The sequence below is a fragment of the Vitis riparia genome, chromosome 15 (genome assembly GCF_004353265.1).
Source record: "Vitis riparia cultivar Riparia Gloire de Montpellier isolate 1030 chromosome 15, EGFV_Vit.rip_1.0, whole genome shotgun sequence".
In the NCBI taxonomy this organism is placed as follows: domain Eukaryota; kingdom Viridiplantae; phylum Streptophyta; class Magnoliopsida; order Vitales; family Vitaceae; genus Vitis; species Vitis riparia.
Window position 1 is genome coordinate 19,216,553 of NC_048445.1, and position 21,711 is coordinate 19,238,263.

Genomic DNA, 21,711 nt, shown 5'->3' on the forward strand with positions numbered 1-21,711 from the left:
AACATTTCTGAGAGTTATTGATACCTTTGGATAGGGAGGCGACGGTGGTTTTAGGACAACGTGTCTACACGCACCTTGCTGTAATAGGCCAACGTGTTTGGTTTAAAAGAAAGGTTTTGAGTACTAATGTAATTTTAACTTGTGGTAATGAAGAGTTTCTGCAGATGCACGTGTAAGTGCAGGTGCAATTCTCGCATAATCTCATCACCTCCATGTCTTCCATCTCCTCTGTTTTTTTCAATCATCAAATGATAAACCCAAATCACATTTTCCAAATTATTCAATATATCACAGCGATTCCCAATCAGAAGCCAGACAAGTACAAAGACAAACCAAAATTTTGAACCAAGCTAAGTGAGCTTCACCTCTAATTCTCACCCCCAAATTTTCCTCCGGTAGGGAAGAAAGATACAATTAAACAGCTCCCCTACTCCCCTTTTCTTTCAATCCCGTTTGTTTCAAATAAACCAGACACCAACGCAATCAACAATCTCCACAAAACCCGCATAAAACAAAATCCAATTTTTTTTTCTCTTTTTTGTTGCAGAGAGTTGAGAGAATAAAAAATAAATAAATAAATAAATAATTGGTAGACATTCACGGCTCTGAGGGAAAGAAAAGTCGAGAAAAGCAAAGGAAAATTGAGGTTCAGAGGAGCGTCATCAAAGCAGAAGGGCTATGGGTTGGGGTGGCTTCTTCTGTCATTGTGCTTCTGGAAATTCTCCCAGGTTTCTCTTTGAGTCAGTGATTGAAGAACCCTTCTCCTTCTCTCTCCTTCGTCTCCACCTGCCACCATTTGTTACTGAAAAATTAGGCTTTCGTATATATTTAAAAGATAAGAAATGGTGCCTCACCTCACAACACAGGACCTTGGCCAAGTCTATCTTGATTACATCAATAGGAATGCGAGTTGAAGCCTATAATTCGAAAAAAAAAAAAAGAAGTTTTTCCAAAGAACAGCTATACAACTTTCCACATAAGTTTGTTCATATATAAATGATAAGTAAAGCATTGAACCAAAGATTTTGAGTGGAATGATTTAGCTTTTATAGATAATAGATAAAGATTAAAAAGGCTTAAGAATTCTTGAAAAAGCATGCCTATTCTCAAACAGAGTCCAGTGTTCCTCTGCACCACATGCATATTACTCAAACACCATCTTAGGCAATTTTTCCTTCGCAATTGCCTCATACTCCACAGCATTTGTAATATCTATTTTCAGTTAACTATGTTCCAATGTCATCTTTATCCTACATGATAATTAATTCTATTGAATTACAACATATAATTTTAAATGTCGATCTCTTAAATGTTCAGTACTTTATGTCAAGAAACATTGCAGAATTTATCATTACAGCATAATTATCATGGAGAACATAGTGCAACAGATATGCTCTGTCTAAATTTAATTGATGCTGACCAGAATATGGCAGCATGATTAACAATAATCCATTATTTCTAGTAACAACATTGATCTTGATGCTCTAAATTTCTAGTCTGAGAAAGTGAAGAAAAATAAAATCAAACAAGTTTGTTGACTGCGTAAAAGAAAAACACGTAGGGCTCAAGTTTCTAACTAACCTCTTATGTGCAGCTCCTGCCTTAGGAAACCTGCGACGGGTTGATGAATTCGATGACTACATATGTGATCAAATGTTAACTTTGGTGGCATTCCAATTCAATGGCCATAAATGATGGAACATTTTTGTGCCTTAAATATTTCAATGAAATGTATATATATAGATATATATGTATATGTAGGGAGAGAGAGAGAGAGAGAGAGAGAGAAAGAAGTATATATGGTATATATGGATCATATGATAAGCATACCTGCAAATATGCATGATAGCCTCTAAAACTCTTAACAGGTATATATACAGGATATATATATATATATATATATATATATATATATATGTACTACATATGATCCCACTTAAGATATAATCCTGAAATTCATCATCTCCAACTTAATTTGCAACTTTATCTTTTTATTTTTAAAATTAGAAACTGACTTTGCAGCTTTCTCCATGGCTTACCAACTAGAGTAACTGGTAGCCAGTTGCATCCAATTCAAAATCCAAATTTACTAGAAAGTATAACCAGAAAGCCTAGTTAAAAGGTATAAGGAACCTATTTGGGACTAAGTCCTTATTCTCGAGATTATGTTCTTCATTCACATGTGTGTCTATGCACACATATGCAAGCAAAGAGCATATATTTAGTAGGTATCTCCAGGAGATTTTCTTTTTCCAAATTGACCCGATAAAAGATTCAGGCTTTTTCATTTCATCTTCATACCTTGTTTGAGACAACATAACCATCCAGAAGAAAGTAAGTTGAATGTGTGAATTTTGTATCAGGAAGTCTCCACACTAAGACATGCAAAATGATGGCAGTTCTTATTATGCTATGTCATGAGACTTAAGTATTACTTCACAACGACCAAAAAATTAATGGACAAGTCAAAAGCAGGAAAAAAATGAATTGGTCAACAATTCAGATTTGTAAAATAAGCAAAGGTAGCAAAATGATACTTACAGCAAGATTAGGATTTTCCCCTTTTTTGCTTACAGGTATGTCAAGCTCTTCAGAAAAATATCATACTTCCAACATCTTTGTTACCATCAACCTTCCCTTCATCAAAAGTCCACTGAATCCTCTGTCATATTTATCAGCTATATCTCCACCTAAAAGCAATGGAGACTCTGATGAATTAGAAGAAGAAATGCACTGATTATATGCTAGGGGATGTGGAAGAAAGGTGGATTTCCAAGACGTTGACAGCTCTCAGAGCTTGAAGAAAGTGACAAATAAAAAATGGTACAAAACATAGAAGACTGAGTAAACATGCAATGTGGATTCAGGTTATAAGATATACCCGAAAAGGTTTGTTCAGTACAGTAATTACATTCAACTCATGGTATTTAGACACAAAAACTTGCATGAGGAAATTGAGCTATTGTTCTTTTTGTATATATAGGCAGATCAATCTTTTCCAAACAGTAAATGTCCTCCAACTGATTCAGGGGGAACAGAATAATGGGTTTGCATCACTCATCTTAGATTACCTGTTTGATTTAATGAGATGATACTGTGGGGATTCATGGTCTTGAGATGACAGTTTAGTTCTCAGCAACACCATCGAAATTGAAAAATGCAAATGTTACATTCATCTAAGAGGTTTTCCAAAATCAGCATTTTAAATAAAAGGACAAACACTGAAAGAATAATTGAGCTATATTAGCATCTGACTTCATGTGTACTGATCAACCAGAAAAATAGATTTTTTTTTTTTCCCAATAGGCAAACAAAAATATATATCAACCAGAAAAGTAGAGTTATCTTCAGCTTCAGAAAGATCTTGTAGTTTGATATTCATTTGTTTTTTGATGTATGGTTTGACATCAATTCAAAGTGTGTTTATCACACAAGGGACAAAGCAGGAGGAAGCCATGGAGTACCTAAAGTTCTTGGAAGAAAAGTTGAAGGGAAAGAAGTCCTTTGGTGGAGAGATGATGAAGTTCCTTGATCTTGCCTTGGGTTGGCTTGCCAACATGATTAGCATATTGGACGAGATTGTTGGCCTAACAGTTGGGGATGAGGAGAAATTTCCATTGTTGTCTGCATGGACGCAAGATTTTGAAGATGCTCCAATCGTTAAAGGCAACTGGCCACATTGAGACAAAATGATTATCTAGTTCCAAGCCCTTCTTGATGCCATCCTTGCAGCAGCAGCATCAACATCTAAATGAACCTCTAGGGTTCACAAAAGAGAATGAACAAGAATCAAATGGTACATGCATATTTCATATAAATGCATTCTTGAATGCAGGTGGAATTTTCAAATAGTTTGTCTTTAGAATTACTATAAAGGGAGTGTTCTCACACACTTCTTCTTCCCCAATGAAGAACCCTTTGCAACAGTACACATCACAAGACCTTATCCCCAGCTGTTTTGGGTCTGCAACAAAATAGATTTAACACCATTTTATTTTTGTATTCAGTAGAACATGGTCATGAACAGCAATGTTGCATATTTCAAAAATCAAGTCCAATCCAATGAAAAGATACAAATTTGTAGGCCAAAAGATCCTATAATTCCCAAAGCAAGAAATGGACAAATGGAAAGAAAAAAAAAATCATTATCAATATAGTTGCCAAAGTTCTCTATCAGCAATAAATACATTCCACACCTTCAAGGTGATAATGTAAATGGACACACAGAATTTCATAAATTTCTCTAGATTCAGGGACCAGAAAGAGGTAAAAAGGTGATTTTGGAACTCCAACCTCTATGATCAACTCCTCAACCTTTTCCTCCACTTCTTCTATCCTGCACTAGGAAGAAGTGTGGTTCTGATAATTGAAATTGCGGTTCTGATAATTGAAATTTGGAGCTAAAAATCCAAATGCATAGAAGTCCCACAATATAATTGTTGGACCAAGGGCAAAGCACCAAACAAAGTCTAATTGACACAATTTACTTTATGTGATCAAATGCATTAGAAATAAAATGTTACATATTCTAGCTTCTCATCTAGTAATTTCCAAATGTGAGACTAACTAGTGATTTTTCATTTACTTAAGAAGATTTAATATCAATTACAACTTTAGAGTATGCATTTCCCTATCACATATTAGCTTAGAAAAATATCATTCTGAATTTAGGGACATACATTTTTTTTTTCTTTTGATCAGTAAATGAGATTTGTATTAACCACGCCAAAAAGGGCAAACCAAAGTACACACGATGTATACAATGGTGGCCAAAAAATGCTAAAAAAAGGAAGAGAAAACAAAAAGACACTCTCTCCCTCAAACCGACCCCAACCAATCAATGAAATCTACTATGGACATCAATCTTTCACCTATAAACAGTTTGGTCCAAGTTAACAAGTTACACAAACAAGTATTTCAGCCTTTGGATTGAGAGTTTCACATTCTCAAAAGATCCTCTATTTCTCTCTTTCCAAATAGTCCAGAAGAGGTATAAAGGAGCTGCCCTTCAAACCTTTTTCCGCTTTCTTCCAACAAAGGAATCATGCCAGGCTAGTAGAGTCTCTCTAACTGTGGACTGCATCCCCCAAAAAACTCTAAAGAGAGAGAATAATAGCTCCCACAACACCCTTGCCTTGTCACAATGCAAAAGGATGTAGTCAATAAACTCCTCATGAGACAGACAAAGGAAACAACAATTGGCCAAAACCACCCCCTCCTTTGAAGCTGGTCAAGAGTAAAGTTTTTCCCCAAGTCGCCTCCAAAGCAAAAAAGCACACCTTAAAAGGAACCCACACATTCCACACAACACTAGAAGGGAATTGCACTTTCCTTCTTGTCTCTAGGCTAGCATAAGTGATTTAATAGAGAAAGTTCCACTCTTCGTATCAACCCAACACACTTTATCCTATTTACCCTCTTATACTACTTTATCTTGAAGTCTTGCTAAAAAGTGCACCCCAATAACAATCTCCCAATCATTTAGGGGCCTCAGGAAGTTAGGATTCCAGCCACCCCCTCATTAGAATGCTTCCACAACTCCGCCACCCAAGTATCTTTAAAGTTAGAAAGAGCAAATAAAGAGGGAAAAGAAACATTTAACGGCTCATCCTTGCACCTCTTATCTTTCCAAAACTTTATCCTTTTCCCATTGCCCACCGAAAAGGACGATTTAGAACTAACTGCATCCCACAACTTTCTTATGGTCTTCCATGACCCAACACCATAGCCTCCTCTCACTTTCTTATGGTCTGAATTTAGGGACATACATCTTCTTACTTGAGCTTCTACTATCATCAGAAACATCAATCAACTGTATAACAAAGAGACATATATCTAGCTTCTGTTGAAATACTCTCAAACAAACTTCATGGTGCCACCTAGGACCTTGACTGGCTCGTACTTTGATGCTCCGAATACTCCTGCAATTAAAAAACAACATATTAAGGCTTCACTTAGGTACACTTCTTATTTTCTATTTTTAAAAATAGGAACTTATATATAGAAAGTAAAATCTCTTATGCAAAAAGTATAAACTATTATACATTCCTAAAAATTGCTTCACAAATTTTTTAAATTTAAGATAATAATTTTTTTTTTTATATCCCAATCTTTTAATCAGTTTTTAAAAACTTTTACATTTTCCTTCTAAGATTTTTTATATTTACATAGAAGTTATCAACCATTACTATTTTCTATTTTTAAAAATAGAAAATCATAGTAACTTCTATATAAAATGTAAGAACTCTTTGAGAGTTACCCTAAAAAAGGATTTTAAGAACTGTTTAAAAAAATCATGTAATAAAAACCTTTTAGTCCCCCAAATTTAAAAAATTTAGAAGTAAATTTTAAGAACATAAAGTAAATCCCTTTTATTTATTATTTTTTTTATAAAAGAGTTGATATATATTTTATATAGAGGGAGTACTCTGGCGAGTATGCCCATTTACTATATGTCTATGCTCTTTATGCCCAGAAAAGTCAGACTGAGGTTAGAGCGAATTCAGAAGGATTTCTTGTAAGGAGGTGGGGCTCTTGAGAGGAAGCCTCAACTTGTTAGGTGGGATTTGGTTTGGCTTGAGAAGTGTAATGGGGGGTTGGGGGTTAAGAGCCTTTCTATCCTCAATAAGGCTCTTTTGTGCAAATGGAGTTGGAGATTTGCTATTGAGAGAGAGGCTTTTTGGAACCAAGTGATTAGGCTGGTCAAGAGGAAAGTATGGGGAGGAGCAAGGGGGTTGGAGTTCAAAGGAAGCAAGGGAGGGGGGGTATGGTGTGGGGTTGTGGAAAACTCTAAGGAAGGAATGGAAAGTTGTAAGAAGCAGGCTATTTTTTGTTGTGGAGAATGGGCAAAGGGTAAAATTTTGGAAAGATATTTGGTGTGGGGATGAACCTCTTTGTGTTTCTTTTCCTTCCTTATTTGCACTGGCTGTTTTCAAGGATGCTTGGGTTAAGGATGTGTGTAGGTACAATGAGGGTGGGGGAAGTTGGAGCCCACTTTTTGCTAGACCGTTTAATGATTGGGAGTTGGATGAGGTTTGCAGATTTTTAGTGGCCTCAAGCGGGAAGCGAATTCAGCAAGCAGTGGATGATAGGGTGATTTGGAGAGAGACTAAACGTGGGAAGTTTTCAGTTAAGTATCTTTACAAATCATTAGTATCAAGCCATCTAGTCTCCTTCCCTTCGTCGGCTATTTGGAAAGTCTCGGTGCAGCCTAGAGTGAGTTTTTTTAGGTGGGGAGTAACTTGGGGGAAGGCCCTTACCTTGGATCAGCTTAAGGAGTTGCTTTTGGGGCGGAATGGGACTTTTGTGGGAAAGAAGAGGAAGGGTGTTTGGATAGCAAGTCCTTTGTGCCTCTTTTGGATGGTTTGGAAGGCAAGGAACAAAGTTGCTTTTGAGGAAGAAGAGCTGTCAATTCAAAGGCTTAAGCTCTCTTTTGTTTATTTTCTTTGGTCGGAGACAAAATTGTCTATAAAAGATGGTCCCTCAACCTTAGTTGATTTTGTTGGTTGGGTGGCAACCCGTTAAGGGGTGTGGGTAGGGCTGCTCCTCTGCCCTTGGCGTTCAGCTAGGTGTGAGGGGTGTTTTCTTCCTTGTAACTCAAGCCACTGCTTTGGTGGTTTTTTTAATACAATCTCTTTACTTATCAAAAAAATATATATTTTATATAGAAGTTCGTACTATTTTTTATTTTTAAAAATAGAAAACAAAGTATATCCAAATGAGCACTTAATTATTGAACATGATCAAACAAAACTTCCTTAAAGGAAAAATGACATGATATCAAGCCAATGTGACCTCTGTCAATTTTTCCTCAATTGCAATCTTGTTTTTGAATGTGATTAAGCAAGCAATCCATTGCAGGTAATCTCTACAACTACAGGTTCAGCCAACAAGTATCCCTAATAAAACCTCACCAAATTGTTGGAAGAACTTATTCCCATTGCCAAAAACATAAACCCTGTTTTTTTGTATTTCCATCCATCTACATCCAGGGTCTTTTTTCCTGTCCTCTAACTTTCATTTATTTGCATATTGAGAGCATTTGATCCATTTCCCTAAATCTAAATATACATTCAATCCTAATACATAATATCCATATATTATAAGTTTAATTTGAACATGAATTAATTGATTAATGCATATAAATAATTAATTGTATTACATTATATACATATAATTTATTAATTTAAATATAGTAATTATTAATTTTTGATAACCATATCTAGTTTAAAATTATTATATATCCATATTCAATATGTATGTCAATTACCATGCTTTTATTAATATATAATTATCATGTTTTTAATTTAACATCTACCTTTTTATATTACATATTATAGCTAAATTATTAGAAATTAGGAATAATTTTCCCAAATTCTATTCCTTATGAATATTTTATGTAATCAATTTCATAAATAAATTGCTATATATATTAGAAATTCAGCCATAAAAACATTAGGAATATATCATCTCGAATGCATTTAATTAATTCCATAAAAGGAATACAAGATAAAATTTCCTATATCAATTCCCAAACCAAAATCAAATAGATGCAGACTTTGGGGAAAACACCTCAAGCCCGCCTTTTAACCTTTTAAAACATTGCTTATGATTATGAAGTCATGAACATATTTTCCAAATTCTAAGTCTCAATGGTGAAGAATAGATTTGATAGCGAATCTGGTCTAAATTGGTTTTCCATCTACACAACTAACTACCTCTTCAAACAAATCCATTTGAGAGTACCCATAAATCAATGCATCCAAAGTAAACTTTTAATCCTCTACCATCTATTGATCTATCAAACTTTCAGTACATGGAAAGAAGCACATTTCTCACAATTATATCCCTTTCACTCCCAAGCTTTTTAATTAACCCATGAACTAACCCACCCTCTTGACCAGCACTCAAACCTTCACAGGCAGGTTAGAGCCCTGGCACAGTGCACAAATCTGGTGCCACACCCACAATTCTGGAATGAAAACTAATTTCCAATGCTTTCTTCCAATTATGTTATATTCCAAGAAACCAAAAGCCCTAAGAGGCATTTCCTCAATCATGTTATGCTGCTTGTCCAAATCATTAAACCTACAATACATATGGACCCATGCATTCCAAATATACAAATCTGAGCCAAAATCCATCTCCAAAACACACATGACCGCTCTTAGCTATCTCAAAATCCAACAACCTGATTCTTTAAATTAGATACAAGAGCTTTCAAGAAAAGCCCATTATGGGCAGTTGATTACTTTAGTAGACTTACATGGCCTGTTTTGAAAACACAAAATTGATTGCAACACTGAAAATAATTTGAAGTTGCAGGACTAATTATGAAGTTGTTGAATTGATCCAGGCATTGGCAAAGCCAGAGGGCTTGTGACATGATTAAACATAAGAAAACAGGATAGGTTCGCATATGAAACCAAGAAGATTATATCATAGTTGCAATTAAATTAAATGCATCTACAACCAAGCAAGTGGGCCTGCATGCAAAGAGTAGAATGCATATAGAGAGGGCCTGCTTGCAAAGAGTAGAATGCATATAGAGCAGGCCTGCTTGCATCCATGAACAACAGCTAGCCCCGCTAGTGAGGGAAGCAAGGTAAGGAACCTGTATCCTCATAGAGACATTTAAATACAATGCTACTGATGTGTGAAGATGTTTCCGAGTCTTTCAACTAAAATTGGTTGGGGAATCAACTGATTGAAATCGACCTACATTAGGTTAAGTTCAGTCACCAGGTCACCAATAAGGCAATTGTCCAAACAGGTCAAGTACCCTGATCTATGTTGGATTCTTTTCCATGCCTCGCCTGCCTAGGACTCCAAAGAAAGATAAACTGAAATATATAAGACTAGAATGAAAGGGCATGGATATCAACATGCAATAAAGAAAATTTTGCCAACAAAGATAAATGTGTGAAGAAAATAAAGTTACAAAAATACTAAAGGCCAAGGAAAAGTAAATTTTAAGGAAATTAAAATACTAAAAAAAAAAAAAAAAAAAAAAAAGATATTGGAGAGGATCAAGAGAATGTGTGTTTAAAGGTTTTATAGCACTAAAAAGACGATTTTCCATCCTATAATCCTCAACTGAAAATCATCCATTGGTATTGCAACATACTCAAAATGTACAACTCATATCTCCAACAAATTCCTTCATAGTCTCCTTTTCCTTAATGGACTTTTTCCCCAAACATTCTTCTCTAATTTTTTTTCAAAAGCAAATATGTCATGATATTCTTCTATATCTCGTCATAACCCCTCCCCTTTCCTGCATGTATTCGAGTAAAATTTGCTTATTTACCATAAATAAATTTATTTATTAATAATATAGATGTTTCCACACCTAAAAAGGTATTCTCTTTTATATTCTGACTATAACTAATCTACTCCTAATTAACCCAACCTCCTGCCTAATTGTCCTTCACTAAAATGTTTGTCAGCATCAACAAAACCCCCCAAAAATATAATTTTCTTTTTTAAAAAATGAGCTATTTGGAATATCATCCCACCACATTATCTATAGTTAAATCCATTAAAAATATTACTCTAATTCTTCACAACAAAACTTGCAGTGAATGGCAATCCTCTTGAACCCTCGCATTCTTGGTTGGACTCTTTTAGAGTTACTTACCCACAGAATCTATCATAAGAAATCATACAGATACTTTCTTTCAAAATATACCATAAGCAAAAATAGTAATGCATTTGGAATATCTTTCTGCTCAAGAATATTTTCATTTGAACACCATCCAATTATGCCCCAACCTTGACCACATAGTCATCAGTCATGCAAGGACTCTAGACTTGCAAATTATGACTTAAACAATGCTCTCTACACAACTTGCATTTGTTTAATGCAACAAATAGTAATAATTCTTTCGAGTGATCAAGAAAAACATCTTTTTAGCAATCAAATTTATCCTTTATAAGTCAAGAACAATATCCACAGATAGTTTGAGAGCAGTATCAAGAGTAGTAGTATCCTATGACGGACGGGACAAGTATTTGTGGAGATGTTGAGAACAATCTCCTTATACTGGTGCAAGCCTCCATGGATATCACAGATTTATTCAAAATGGATCAAACCTAATCGGTTGACTTTCATTGCTTGTCAATATGGAGTCTTCCCATCAGCTGGCCATCCCTTAGCATATTTGTCAACATCACTTTGTCCCAGTCTAAGACCCTCTGGCTGATTTCATGGCAGGATTGAGCATTTCCATGCTTGCCCCTTAGGGGTCCTCATTCATTTTATCATGTCGTTGACCAGCCAAGATAACTAGGATATATCCAACTAGTCTATGCTTGAATTCTCACTCTTTTAGGTCAATAATGGTCCATCTCTGGAGGTCAACTTCCATGATTAAATGTTTGCAACCTCCAAGGTCTATTGCCCACCCTTGTAGACTGATTATCCAAGTTTGGTGGTCAGCTCACATGATTAAAGAAGTAAAAGTATTGGCAATCAATGTTAACGTATTTGTAGATGAATCAGCTCTGGATTACACCTAGATAGGGGTGAATAGGCATGTTTTGAACTTTGAGATGGTTCCTAAGGAAAGGCTATCGCTCCAAACTGATTTTTTTTTTTTCCCTATTTTTACCTTGTAGTGTTTTTAGCAAACAATCGAAACACACGCAAGAATCGATGCACCAACACTCCTCAATCCATAGCTATTTAACCTTTCAACAAACAACCATCAAATATTCAAGTGTTTAATCGATCCTTAGACCAATATGAAATTATTTCAACACTTTTCTAAGTGCAAGTGATAAAAATTCAACCAATGTCATCAACAATCCAAATCATTATAACAATTTAAAATTCACAATCATAGATAAACTAATCAAGATAATCAAATGAAGAAATAGAAAGAGAGAGACAATAACACAAGGATTTTAAGTGGAAGATCTTTGAATTAATTAAAAAACCATGGGCCCACAAGTGATCAAAAAATTTCATTATGAAGAAAAATAGCTAAATACAAGGTTTTACTTAACTCAATTCTATCAATCATCTTAACTATTTTAACTAGCAGCTTCAAACTTCAACTATACACCTTTTCACCAAAAACAAACTTGGAGTTACCACTAACCTTGATCTTAGTGACTTCTTGATGCCCAATCAAGAAGAAAAGGGTTTTATCCCAATCCAAAGACAACAACGAGAAAAAGGATGGTACAACAAGATCAGTCAAACCCTTTTTGAAATAAAACTAAACTAAAACATGTTTTTCAACTCAAAATAGGGATGGATTTTCTTGGGAAACAAACACAACCAATTTGGTAAGAAGGAGCTCAAAAAGGGTGTCTTAATGACTCCTTTGTCTCCACAAACCCTAATTTGGAAACTTAGTAGTAGGAACTTAGATCTAGATAGCTAGATAGATACATATCAGATCGTCCATCCTTAGTTCTTAAGATGAATCGATTGAACTTAAGGTTCGATAACAAATAGAGCAAAGAGAACTAAGCTAAAAAATGACGCCTTTTAACATCTTTGATCTTTTATTACAAAAGTTAACCAAGATACCCACAATTTAAAAAAGAAAAATATGGTTGATTTAATTTGGTCCATCTACAACATCAAACCATTTACTTTCAACTCTAACAACCTTCAAGCACAATCGACTTTGAAGGGGTAATTAGTCCAAGGGAGGATTTTGAATGACCCAGACTGGGAGTATATAAAGGAATTTGACCTAGAATTTCCAATCCACCTAAAGCACTCACAGTTTTCATTTTTAAACTAAACAAATTTTTCTATTTCTCTATAAAAGTTTCTGTTAGGTAAAGGCGGAAACCTTGCAAAAAAGAGGACACCTTGGATTTGGCAAGAGAAAATCACCCTTGTAGTTAATATTTTGTCCCCAACTTTTTGTTGTATTTTTCTCTTGCTTATTGTCTTTTCTTTGATTGGGCGCATACTTAGAGTACTTAAAAATGGTAGGGTGCACACACTCTCCCACTAGTTCACAGTGGTAACATTGAAGTTGAGAAGATTATACTTACAAATCAAATTGAGCCAATAATGGAGGCAAATAAGGGAAGAAAAAAAAACAAAAAGATCATTAAGGACTAGATGCATAAGTAGAAACTCTTCACTGGAACAACATTAAATATCATTACTACTGCAACCTTTCTTTCAGACAACTAAGGAAATACAATCTGAAGTTGCATGTTTGTTATAGAAATTCTCTCTTTCTTTCTCTAGATTTAGTGGGTTGGCGTCTAAACATAGGGAAATCTAAGTTAGGCATTCCTTTTACTTATTTAATAATTATAAATGCCCAAGCCAACAGAAACTAGAATTACGAGACAAAATGCGTTCCCGAGAAATCAGACATGGGGAACCCGAGAAATTGTAGGAATAGGGACAGTAGAAGGCGTACCCCTTCTTCTCAGGTGCCATTGTCGCATACCTGTTAATGCAGTCTCAAGGTTGTCCACGATTGCACGGTGAACCCAGTGATACCATTTCCGGACTAGGTTATGCAAGTTGGCAAGTGAGAGCAAGGCATAGAAGGCATATAGAAGGAGCCGCAATGCATCGGGCAGCAATATTGATGCCAATGAAGCCAAGGAGAGGGAACCAGAAAACATCATGGCAGTGCGGAGGAGAGCGGCACAAGTAGGAGAGAGATGAGAAGAATGGAAGGTTAACTCAGTTCCGAATACCAAAACAAACGCCAGTAAGCTAGCAAAGAACATCATGGTGGTTATGGGGTGGGCTTCAAACACAGAGTCGGCCTCTTTCTGAAACTTCAAATCAATGAGTTTGATGAGCACTGGAACAACGAAAGCAATGAGGGCGAGAATGGCGTTAAGGTAATTGAGCATGAGATTGCGTTGTTGTCCATTGTTGATGAAATCGGAAGACTGAATAAACATGAGATTCCGTTGTTCTTGAAGGTAGATCCCCACAATATTGACAGTGATGTGGTGAATAGAGGAGGTTTGGTTATGGATAGTCATTTTGGATCTGTTCCCAAAAAATTAAAAAAAAAAATAAAAAAAAAAACCCTAAATTAGATAGAGATTAATTGATACAAAAGGAAATCAAACATAGAAGAAAGAAATTAAGGAATGGTAAAGACAGCGGATAGAAATTTATTGAACTCAACCAATAGTTTGAGAGGGACGTATCCGATCACTCCCTGCTGCCTATTTCTTACAGACCAGGCCTCTAGAGAAGAAGGTTGCGTGATTAATTGTTCCCTTCTCTCCAGAAGATGGTTTCGTGATTAATTGGTCAAGGCGTATATGCTATATATAGGGTTCAAGGGTTAGTTTTGTTATATCGTATGCCTGGTGACAAAATTGTCAAGGGTTGTCTTTTATGTGACAAAACTAACCCTGCACTCAAACACGTGGAGTCTAGGCATACGATATTACAAAACTCACAAGGGTTAGTTTTGTCACATAAAAGACAACCCTTGACTCTACTTACCGAGTCCGGAGTTGTATGGGTTGTATTGTCAAGGGTTGTATGGGTTGATTCCACGTACCTGCAAAAACCCTTGACAAATTGGAGGGGCTGCCATGTGGCAGCCCATTCGAAACAAGCGCGTTTTGGATATTATTTTACCTGATCTCATATTTCATATATTTGAATTTTTAAAACCATATATTTTCCACATCATAATGTCAAAACACAAGTTTTCCATTTAACAAAGATGGAAACCACATCACTTTTTGTTTTTTAAAGGGTACAACTACATATATTTTGTGTAATGATTTACAAAGATAACATAATATAAGAAACGTTTGACTAAAGTGATAGGGGAAGGGCCTCAAAGATCTCTATAAATCAATTGGAGGGATTTTAAGCTAAAAAGAATGGACACACCAAAATATAATTTATGACTTTTATGCATGAGTGAGAACGCCAATGCATAGAGCCTATGACATTGGAAAACAAAAGGAAAGGTTTCAAAGAACAAATATTAAAAAAGACTTTGGTGGATGGATGACCTAAGTGTACATGCCAGTTGTGACTTCGCGTTCTATTCCATTATAGCTAATGGGGTGATAATGGTGATAGACTAGGTTGAAAGCCACTCTTAGACGTTGCCCCTATTCATTCCATGTCCCAACAATGCCCTCGTGCTCGGAACCTTGACAGCAAAGCAGCTAGTAAAAAATTCAACAAGGTATTATTGTGTTTGCAAAGTTGAGAAATGTTTAATAAATTTTTGTGAGTTTAAGAAGCATAAAAATAGTTTGCAAGGTAAAGATTTTGGAAGGAGTTTTTAAAGCAACAATTTGTTGGGACGTCATTTGTTTTTATTTTTGGCTCTAGCCAACCGTACCACTGAACTGTGCTGGACAGGGGCATCACAGTCGGAATGAGCCGGACCAGAAGGTCTTGAGTTCGAATCCTAGGGACGTCACCCCCCAAGGGCCAAATAAACAAATGGCCCCATAAGGCTCTGCAGTGCCCAACCGTACCACCGAACTGTGCCAAACGGGAGGGCAACCAAAAAGACCTTAGTCTTGAGTTCGAATCCTGAGGAGGCCACTCTGGTCCTGGCCCATTCCGGCTATGATGCCCCCGTCTGGCACAGTTCGGTGGTACGGCTGCCCAAAGCCAAAAATAAAAACAAATGATGTCTCAACACAATTGTTATATGTGTTATAAGAATGCTATTAGAGGAGCTTGGTGACTCAAATTATTTTTTTGTTCAACCTAAAAGGTTTGCGGTGCAACATACATGATGAAAAAAAACTTACGTATTTTTTGGGGGATTTGTGGTGATGGTGGAGGGATTAGATCGATGGTGTATAGGATTTAGGGTTATGCAGTGGTCATTTATACTCTCTCCTTTTGTATTAATTTTTTACAAATTAAATTTTCTTTATTTATATCCGTATTTTTTGCCATTTAGGGTTTTTCCTATGCATTTTTATTTTCTTATTTCCTATTCTCGTTTTCCTTTAAGAAATGCCCTTACCGTCACCCAATAGAATACCATCACCCAACAGAATATCATCACCTCCATTATATTTTGAGTGGATTGACAAATTGTTAAGGTTGGAGGTAATGTGATGAGATGCTCCAGCACCCATTAACCAATTTTGGTTATTTAAGCTATGGGGTGCAGTATAAATTGTATAATTAGCTTGTGGTTCTATGTGGAGAGGCTTTTGAATTTTGTTGCATCGTTTTGTTGTATGACCTGTGTTATCACAATATTGACAAATGCCTCAAGGCCGCTAGTTGTTATTCGAATAATATTGATTTTGAGTGCTACTAAAGGATTGAATACCAAGGGTGCGATTGTTAAACTAAGAAGCAGAAAGATTGTTCTTGTTGGAGAATTGATTACCATGAAACTTGTGATTGCCATTACATTGAGAGTAGTTGATAGTGATGGTTAAAGTTTCTCATTCCTTTTCCTCGAGTTTGAGGAAGTCTTCATGTTTCATAAGTTTGTCATGAAGTTTTTCAAAGGTTGTTGACGTGTCATGAAGTTTTATGACAGCAAATGTTTCTTTGAAATCTAGATCAAGGTTGTGAAACACTCTGATAATTATTATTTTTAAATTATAAAAATTACTTAACATATTCCATATGACCCATGTCATCATCTTATTTAAGGACACAAATCATCTCTATAAATTTGATATGTCCTACTATTATAGTGATATTGATGACACATGTATTATTTTATTTGAAGTCATTAATGTGGCATGAGTTCTTTTTATTTGTGATATGATTAATGCATCAAATTTTGATACATGAAAGTTGTGTTTAAAGGTATTAATGCCACATGGTTTCTTTAATTGATCTACTATATGATAAATTCTTATTTAACTATTTTAAAATATATGTTAATTTATGATTAGTTACCTTTGACACATGAAAATTAGTAGTCAAACAAATTTTTTTCTTCCAAAAAGTGATGATGGGAAGAAAGATGATTCATGGATTTCTTAGATTATGGAGGCAAAGAAATTGGGCTCATAACATCAAGGTTTAGTTTGGTTTGGAAAAAAATTCAAGAAAGAAAAAAGAATGTTAAAAACCTCATATTTGATTTCACCACCTAAAATACAAAAATTATATATTTTAAATTTTTATTTAATAAAAAAATATAAAAATCGAATTAATTTATTTTTTTCATTTTTTTATTTTCTCCCGATTTTTCATTGGTTTTCTAACAATCAATCATACGTAAGATAAATATCTCTGATAATTTCAAGTAATAAAATGAAAATCCAATATTGTAAGGTTTTCTAACAATCAATCATATGTAAGATTAATATCTCTGATAATTACAAGTAATAAAATGAAAATCCAATATTGTAACTCCATTCATTGATGAAACTCACAAACTTATTCTTGTTGACCAGAAACCCTTTTTCCCACTTCCAAAATTAATATTGTATCTCTGTATTTATTTTATCTTATTCCCATAAGAAAAAAAAAACTTAGAGTAGTTTTCAACCGAGTAATATGTCTTACGTTTGTAGATGTGGGTGTTACTCCATAATAGATGTGACCCCATGTTTTATTTATTTTAGGAAAAATAATATTTAAATGGGCCACACTTTAAAAGAAAAATCATCTTATTTTATTTTATTTTATTAAAAAAATACAAAACGGTTTCCAACATCATAATCTAAAAACTGAGACGATGGAGAGAGAAATTACTCACACCGACATTAGAGAAGTGGCGAAATTTTGGAAGGTATTGCCGCATTGGTTACTCATGAGTCAAGACAAAGGTGTTGTTTAGTGGTGAAATTTTGGAAGGTATTGCGTGTTGTTTAGTGGTGAAGTTTTGGAAGGTATTGCTGTTGGTTACTCATGAATCAAGACAAAGGTGTTGTTTAGTGGTGAAATTTTGGAAGGTATTGCCGTATTGGTTACTCATGAGTCAAGACAAAGGTGTTGTTCTAGACGATCTTTAAAAAAACAAAACAAAAACAGAAATTGATTTTGCCTGATGCATGAGTTGTACTGTACATAAGGTATTAACTATTAACAAACATCTAATCTTATCGAAAAATTTTGACCATTTCATAGGTTATTTTTTAATGGTAGAAGGAACAAAAAATGGATAGCGTAAACAAATTTTATGATTTAGATGTTTCCATAGGCCGGACGTGAGATCCTTGGGCGGGAAGGAAATTTCATGTCACGGGATGACAGTAACATCACAAATTTTTTGATTGAGATGTTTTTGTTACAGATCATTCTGTTGAAAGTTCCACACCAAGGTTGGAACTGATAGGGTCATTTGGCAAAGGATAAAATCCTTGCAGTCTCATCTGACTCATCCTTCTCAAGTGACCAAGTCCTTCTGGTTTCTTCAACAAAGGAATCTTTTGAACAATTGGTTTATGATGTGATTGCCGATTGGGACGGGTGAATTGGGTATATCTAAATTTTTAGAGCAAATTGGAAAGCCAAGAAAAATAAATATATAAAAGAGAAAAATAAAAAAAATAAACTTAAAGAATAATATAAATATAGTTTATTAATTTAAAATTTATCTTTTGATTTTTAAATATTTTATTTTATTTTTTTAATTTTTTTTTCTTTCATATTTTCTCCTAAATTTTTCTATAACCAAATTCTAATATAGAATGAGATTTGCGAGCATGACATTTAAATTCGTCTGCCTGTAGCTTCCTTCTCCTAAAACTTTAGAATAATTGTAAAAGTCTTATTTTTAAGAATCAAAATATCTTTACATCATCTTTTAGCAATGATATAAATCTTCTTGTTCAAAGCGGTGCACTCTGAACCTCAGTCAAGTGGCCAAGTATTTGAGCTATAAATTTTATCTATTTTTGTCTTTTTTAATTTTTATTTTTAAAAACTTTAAATAGTTATAGAGAGTTATAAATAGTTTTAATACAATATAGAAATTGTTAAAATTTGATAATCCAAATTCTTTTTTATTCGACGTGATGAGACATATGTGGTGAACCTAAAATTATGAGATTTTTTAGGAGGTCTTGGTTATGTCACCGTTCACAATTCTCCTCCTCTTGTATCAATTTTTGACATATTGATTGATTTTTTCCCATTTAGGGTTTTTTTTTTTATGTAAATCTATGAGTTCTTATTTTTCTATTTTTTTTTTTTAATCATTATTGTGTTACAAAAAACTTATAAAATAATTGAATAAATAAGAAAAAAAAATGAATAAAATTATAAATTTTTATATTTTATGAATTTCTTAATTAAACTAACAATTATTGAATAATTTAAGCATTTTAATAATATATGTACATGAGATATTTCGAGAATCTAATAATTATATTTAATTCTATCCTTTGTGATATTTTGTATGGTATGGTGGAATGGTTTTTTTTTCATCCACGGATGTAAATATAGTTAGTCGAAACACGTTAAAACTCTATGCACTGTTATGTTGATTATTTTATCTTTTTATTTTTCAACTAACATTATTTACATTAAAGCTTCCACTGGTACATGAACTGATATTGAAGCTTTTATATACACAATAAATAAGTATCAAAGCCAAGTTAAAGATCTTCAGAAGCATCGATATTAAAGATAACAAAGTATATAAGATAATGACAAAATGAATTTTAGTTAAAGAAAAAGTCGATTATTCTTTCACAGGGATGTGATACAAAAAATGTGTATTATGGAAAGATGGAATATTGTCTCAATGAAATTTAATAGAAGGTAAAGATTTTTAACTAAAATAAAAATTTAAAAGCAAAAATGAAATAGGAAATTATTTTATTTAAAAAAACCTGGTAGTTGTAAATGATTTATTTTACAAATTCTCCTTGCATCTAAAAATGGCGATACATGACAATTTTTAACGGGAGCTAAAAAACGATATGAAATATCATAGTCATGATATGTTCTTAACACTTACTGTGAGACGAATGTAGATGACATCATGATTTTCATCATCTCTACTACTATCCAATATCCATCGCCATTTCTTCACTGTATACTCCCCCTTCTACCTCTATAAAATCGCCATTTCTTCAATGTAGACTCCCCCTTCTACCTCTATAAAAAGCAGCAGGTTACGCCACACATCTCAAAGATTATAATCATTAGTCATTGATTTTGTTTTATTTTTTCAACAGATCTAGAGGGAGTAGTATCCATAACTCACGATCATGTCTACTCTCAATGCCACCATGCTTAACGCCTTTCTCGTGCTCCTCCAACTCATTAATTTGAGGTTCCAAAAAGAGGCAGATTCAGTGTTCCAAGCCCTCCCCAAAACCACCAAGCTGACTTTTGCAATCCTTATAACATTTGGCTGGACATGTGGAATTGCGATGTGGGCCGATGATGAGCTCTATCCTGCTTGGGCTGCTCGCATCATCATCGCCATGGTGTTTTTTGCTTGTCTCTTCGTGGCGTCGTTGGCGTCTCTAGCGTTCCCGGATGCATTGCCTTCACTTGGAAGGAGCTGTCAGAGGCTTGGCAAGAGAATCATTGACAAACTTCGCTCTCTCTTCACAAGAATCCGACAATTTTACTTGAAAAGAAACCCTCCGATTCTACCATTTGTTGAGGCCCCGCGTCCCTGGTGATCCATGTAGTTGCCAAATGGATGAACGCACGATCTCAACCAATATAGGTTTTTAACGCAATCGTTCCTACAAAAGGCGTCCGGACAGGGCGTCAGGACACACCCTCCGATGGTTTTGTCAGCCATGGTAAGAGAGATAAATCAGTTGGCCTTTTACTGGGTATAGCAAGCTTACCTTCCTCTTTGTGCTAAGGTTCATATATATAGTACCAGAAGCTTTGTTTCCCTCTTTAATGGTAGGGAGATATTTTGGCTTGTCATGATGCCACTAGGTGGTGGCAGGACCATCATCACCCTACGGGCGGCTGACAGAGATCGTGGGAGGCGCCGTGACTGTCAGAGATCGTGGGAAGTGACTTGTCGTCACTTCATTCCTGTCCTTTCACTCTACAGGTGGCGAAACGTGGGCCATGGCAGACTGTTGTGATGACGTGCAAGACTTGCTTACTTCAGTTAATGATCCGGACAAACATATCCGGACAGTATATGTTGGTCGTCCGGATGCATTGTGGCGGTTGTCCGGATGTTATGTTTGTGAGTGTAGTGTGCTTCTCCCTGAGGAAGTTCGGATAGGAGAAGCGCACCACGTGTACTCTTGGGAAGATCCGGATGGGTTTAATCCGGATAAGAATGCGTGCCACGTGTCATCAGGAAATGTGTGTCACGTGTCATCAGAGGGAAGGGTCCCTACACCATTGACCAAATTGGATACAGGTTATCTGGGGCCTATAGGTACAACTCCACAATACTAATCGTCCTTCCTCATATTTTCCTTTAATCGGTACACACCCATTCGATTGGCTATTCCTTGGGTCCCTGTTGGGTGTTTTTTTTTTAACTAAATACACATCCATTCCTAGTCCTGTTGTATTTCTTGAGTTTGCCTCACAATGGTCTAACAACAAATGAATGTATTTTTTCATTACTAAATAAATTGAGAGAAAGTGATGTTTCAGCACATGGCCTTTCAGATTAGACCATAATACCTGTTGGATGATCGATTTCCTAAAGAAATGATTCATTAAAATGGACAAAAAGATTTCATATTTGTAAATTTAAGTTTCTCTATTTTTTGTCTTGAGAAAAGTATATTTTTGAGATAAATGCCCCTCATTGTATTAACTATTTACATATAAGTTTCAAAATAAAATATAATTTT

The 21,711-nt window shown here is 34.9% G+C and overlaps 1 protein-coding gene across 8 annotated transcripts; it reads right to left on the bottom strand.

Moving 5' to 3' along the window:
• Window positions 1-320: 320 nt before the first annotated feature.
• Window positions 321-14,221, bottom strand: LOC117931545. Of its 8 annotated transcripts, XM_034852519.1 has the most exons (8): window positions 14,133-14,221; window positions 13,431-13,990; window positions 3,894-3,964; window positions 3,465-3,670; window positions 2,542-2,690; window positions 1,582-1,637; window positions 855-917; window positions 321-786 (listed from the first exon to the last, which is right to left on the bottom strand). In XM_034852519.1, the coding sequence occupies exons 2-5, from the start codon at window positions 13,981-13,983 to the stop codon at window positions 2,675-2,677; spliced, it is 846 nt and encodes a 281-aa protein (XP_034708410.1). In that variant the 5' UTR covers window positions 13,984-13,990; window positions 14,133-14,221; the 3' UTR covers window positions 321-786; window positions 855-917; window positions 1,582-1,637; window positions 2,542-2,674. The 8 variants fall into 8 exon arrangements, 7 of the variants coding, with proteins under 7 accessions (XP_034708410.1, XP_034708405.1, XP_034708408.1 ...); XR_004654064.1 differs by adding an exon at window positions 5,618-5,921 and having other exon boundaries at window positions 321-1,637; window positions 3,465-3,759; window positions 3,870-3,964; XM_034852514.1 differs by having other exon boundaries at window positions 321-917.
• Window positions 14,222-21,711: the final 7,490 nt, after the last annotated feature.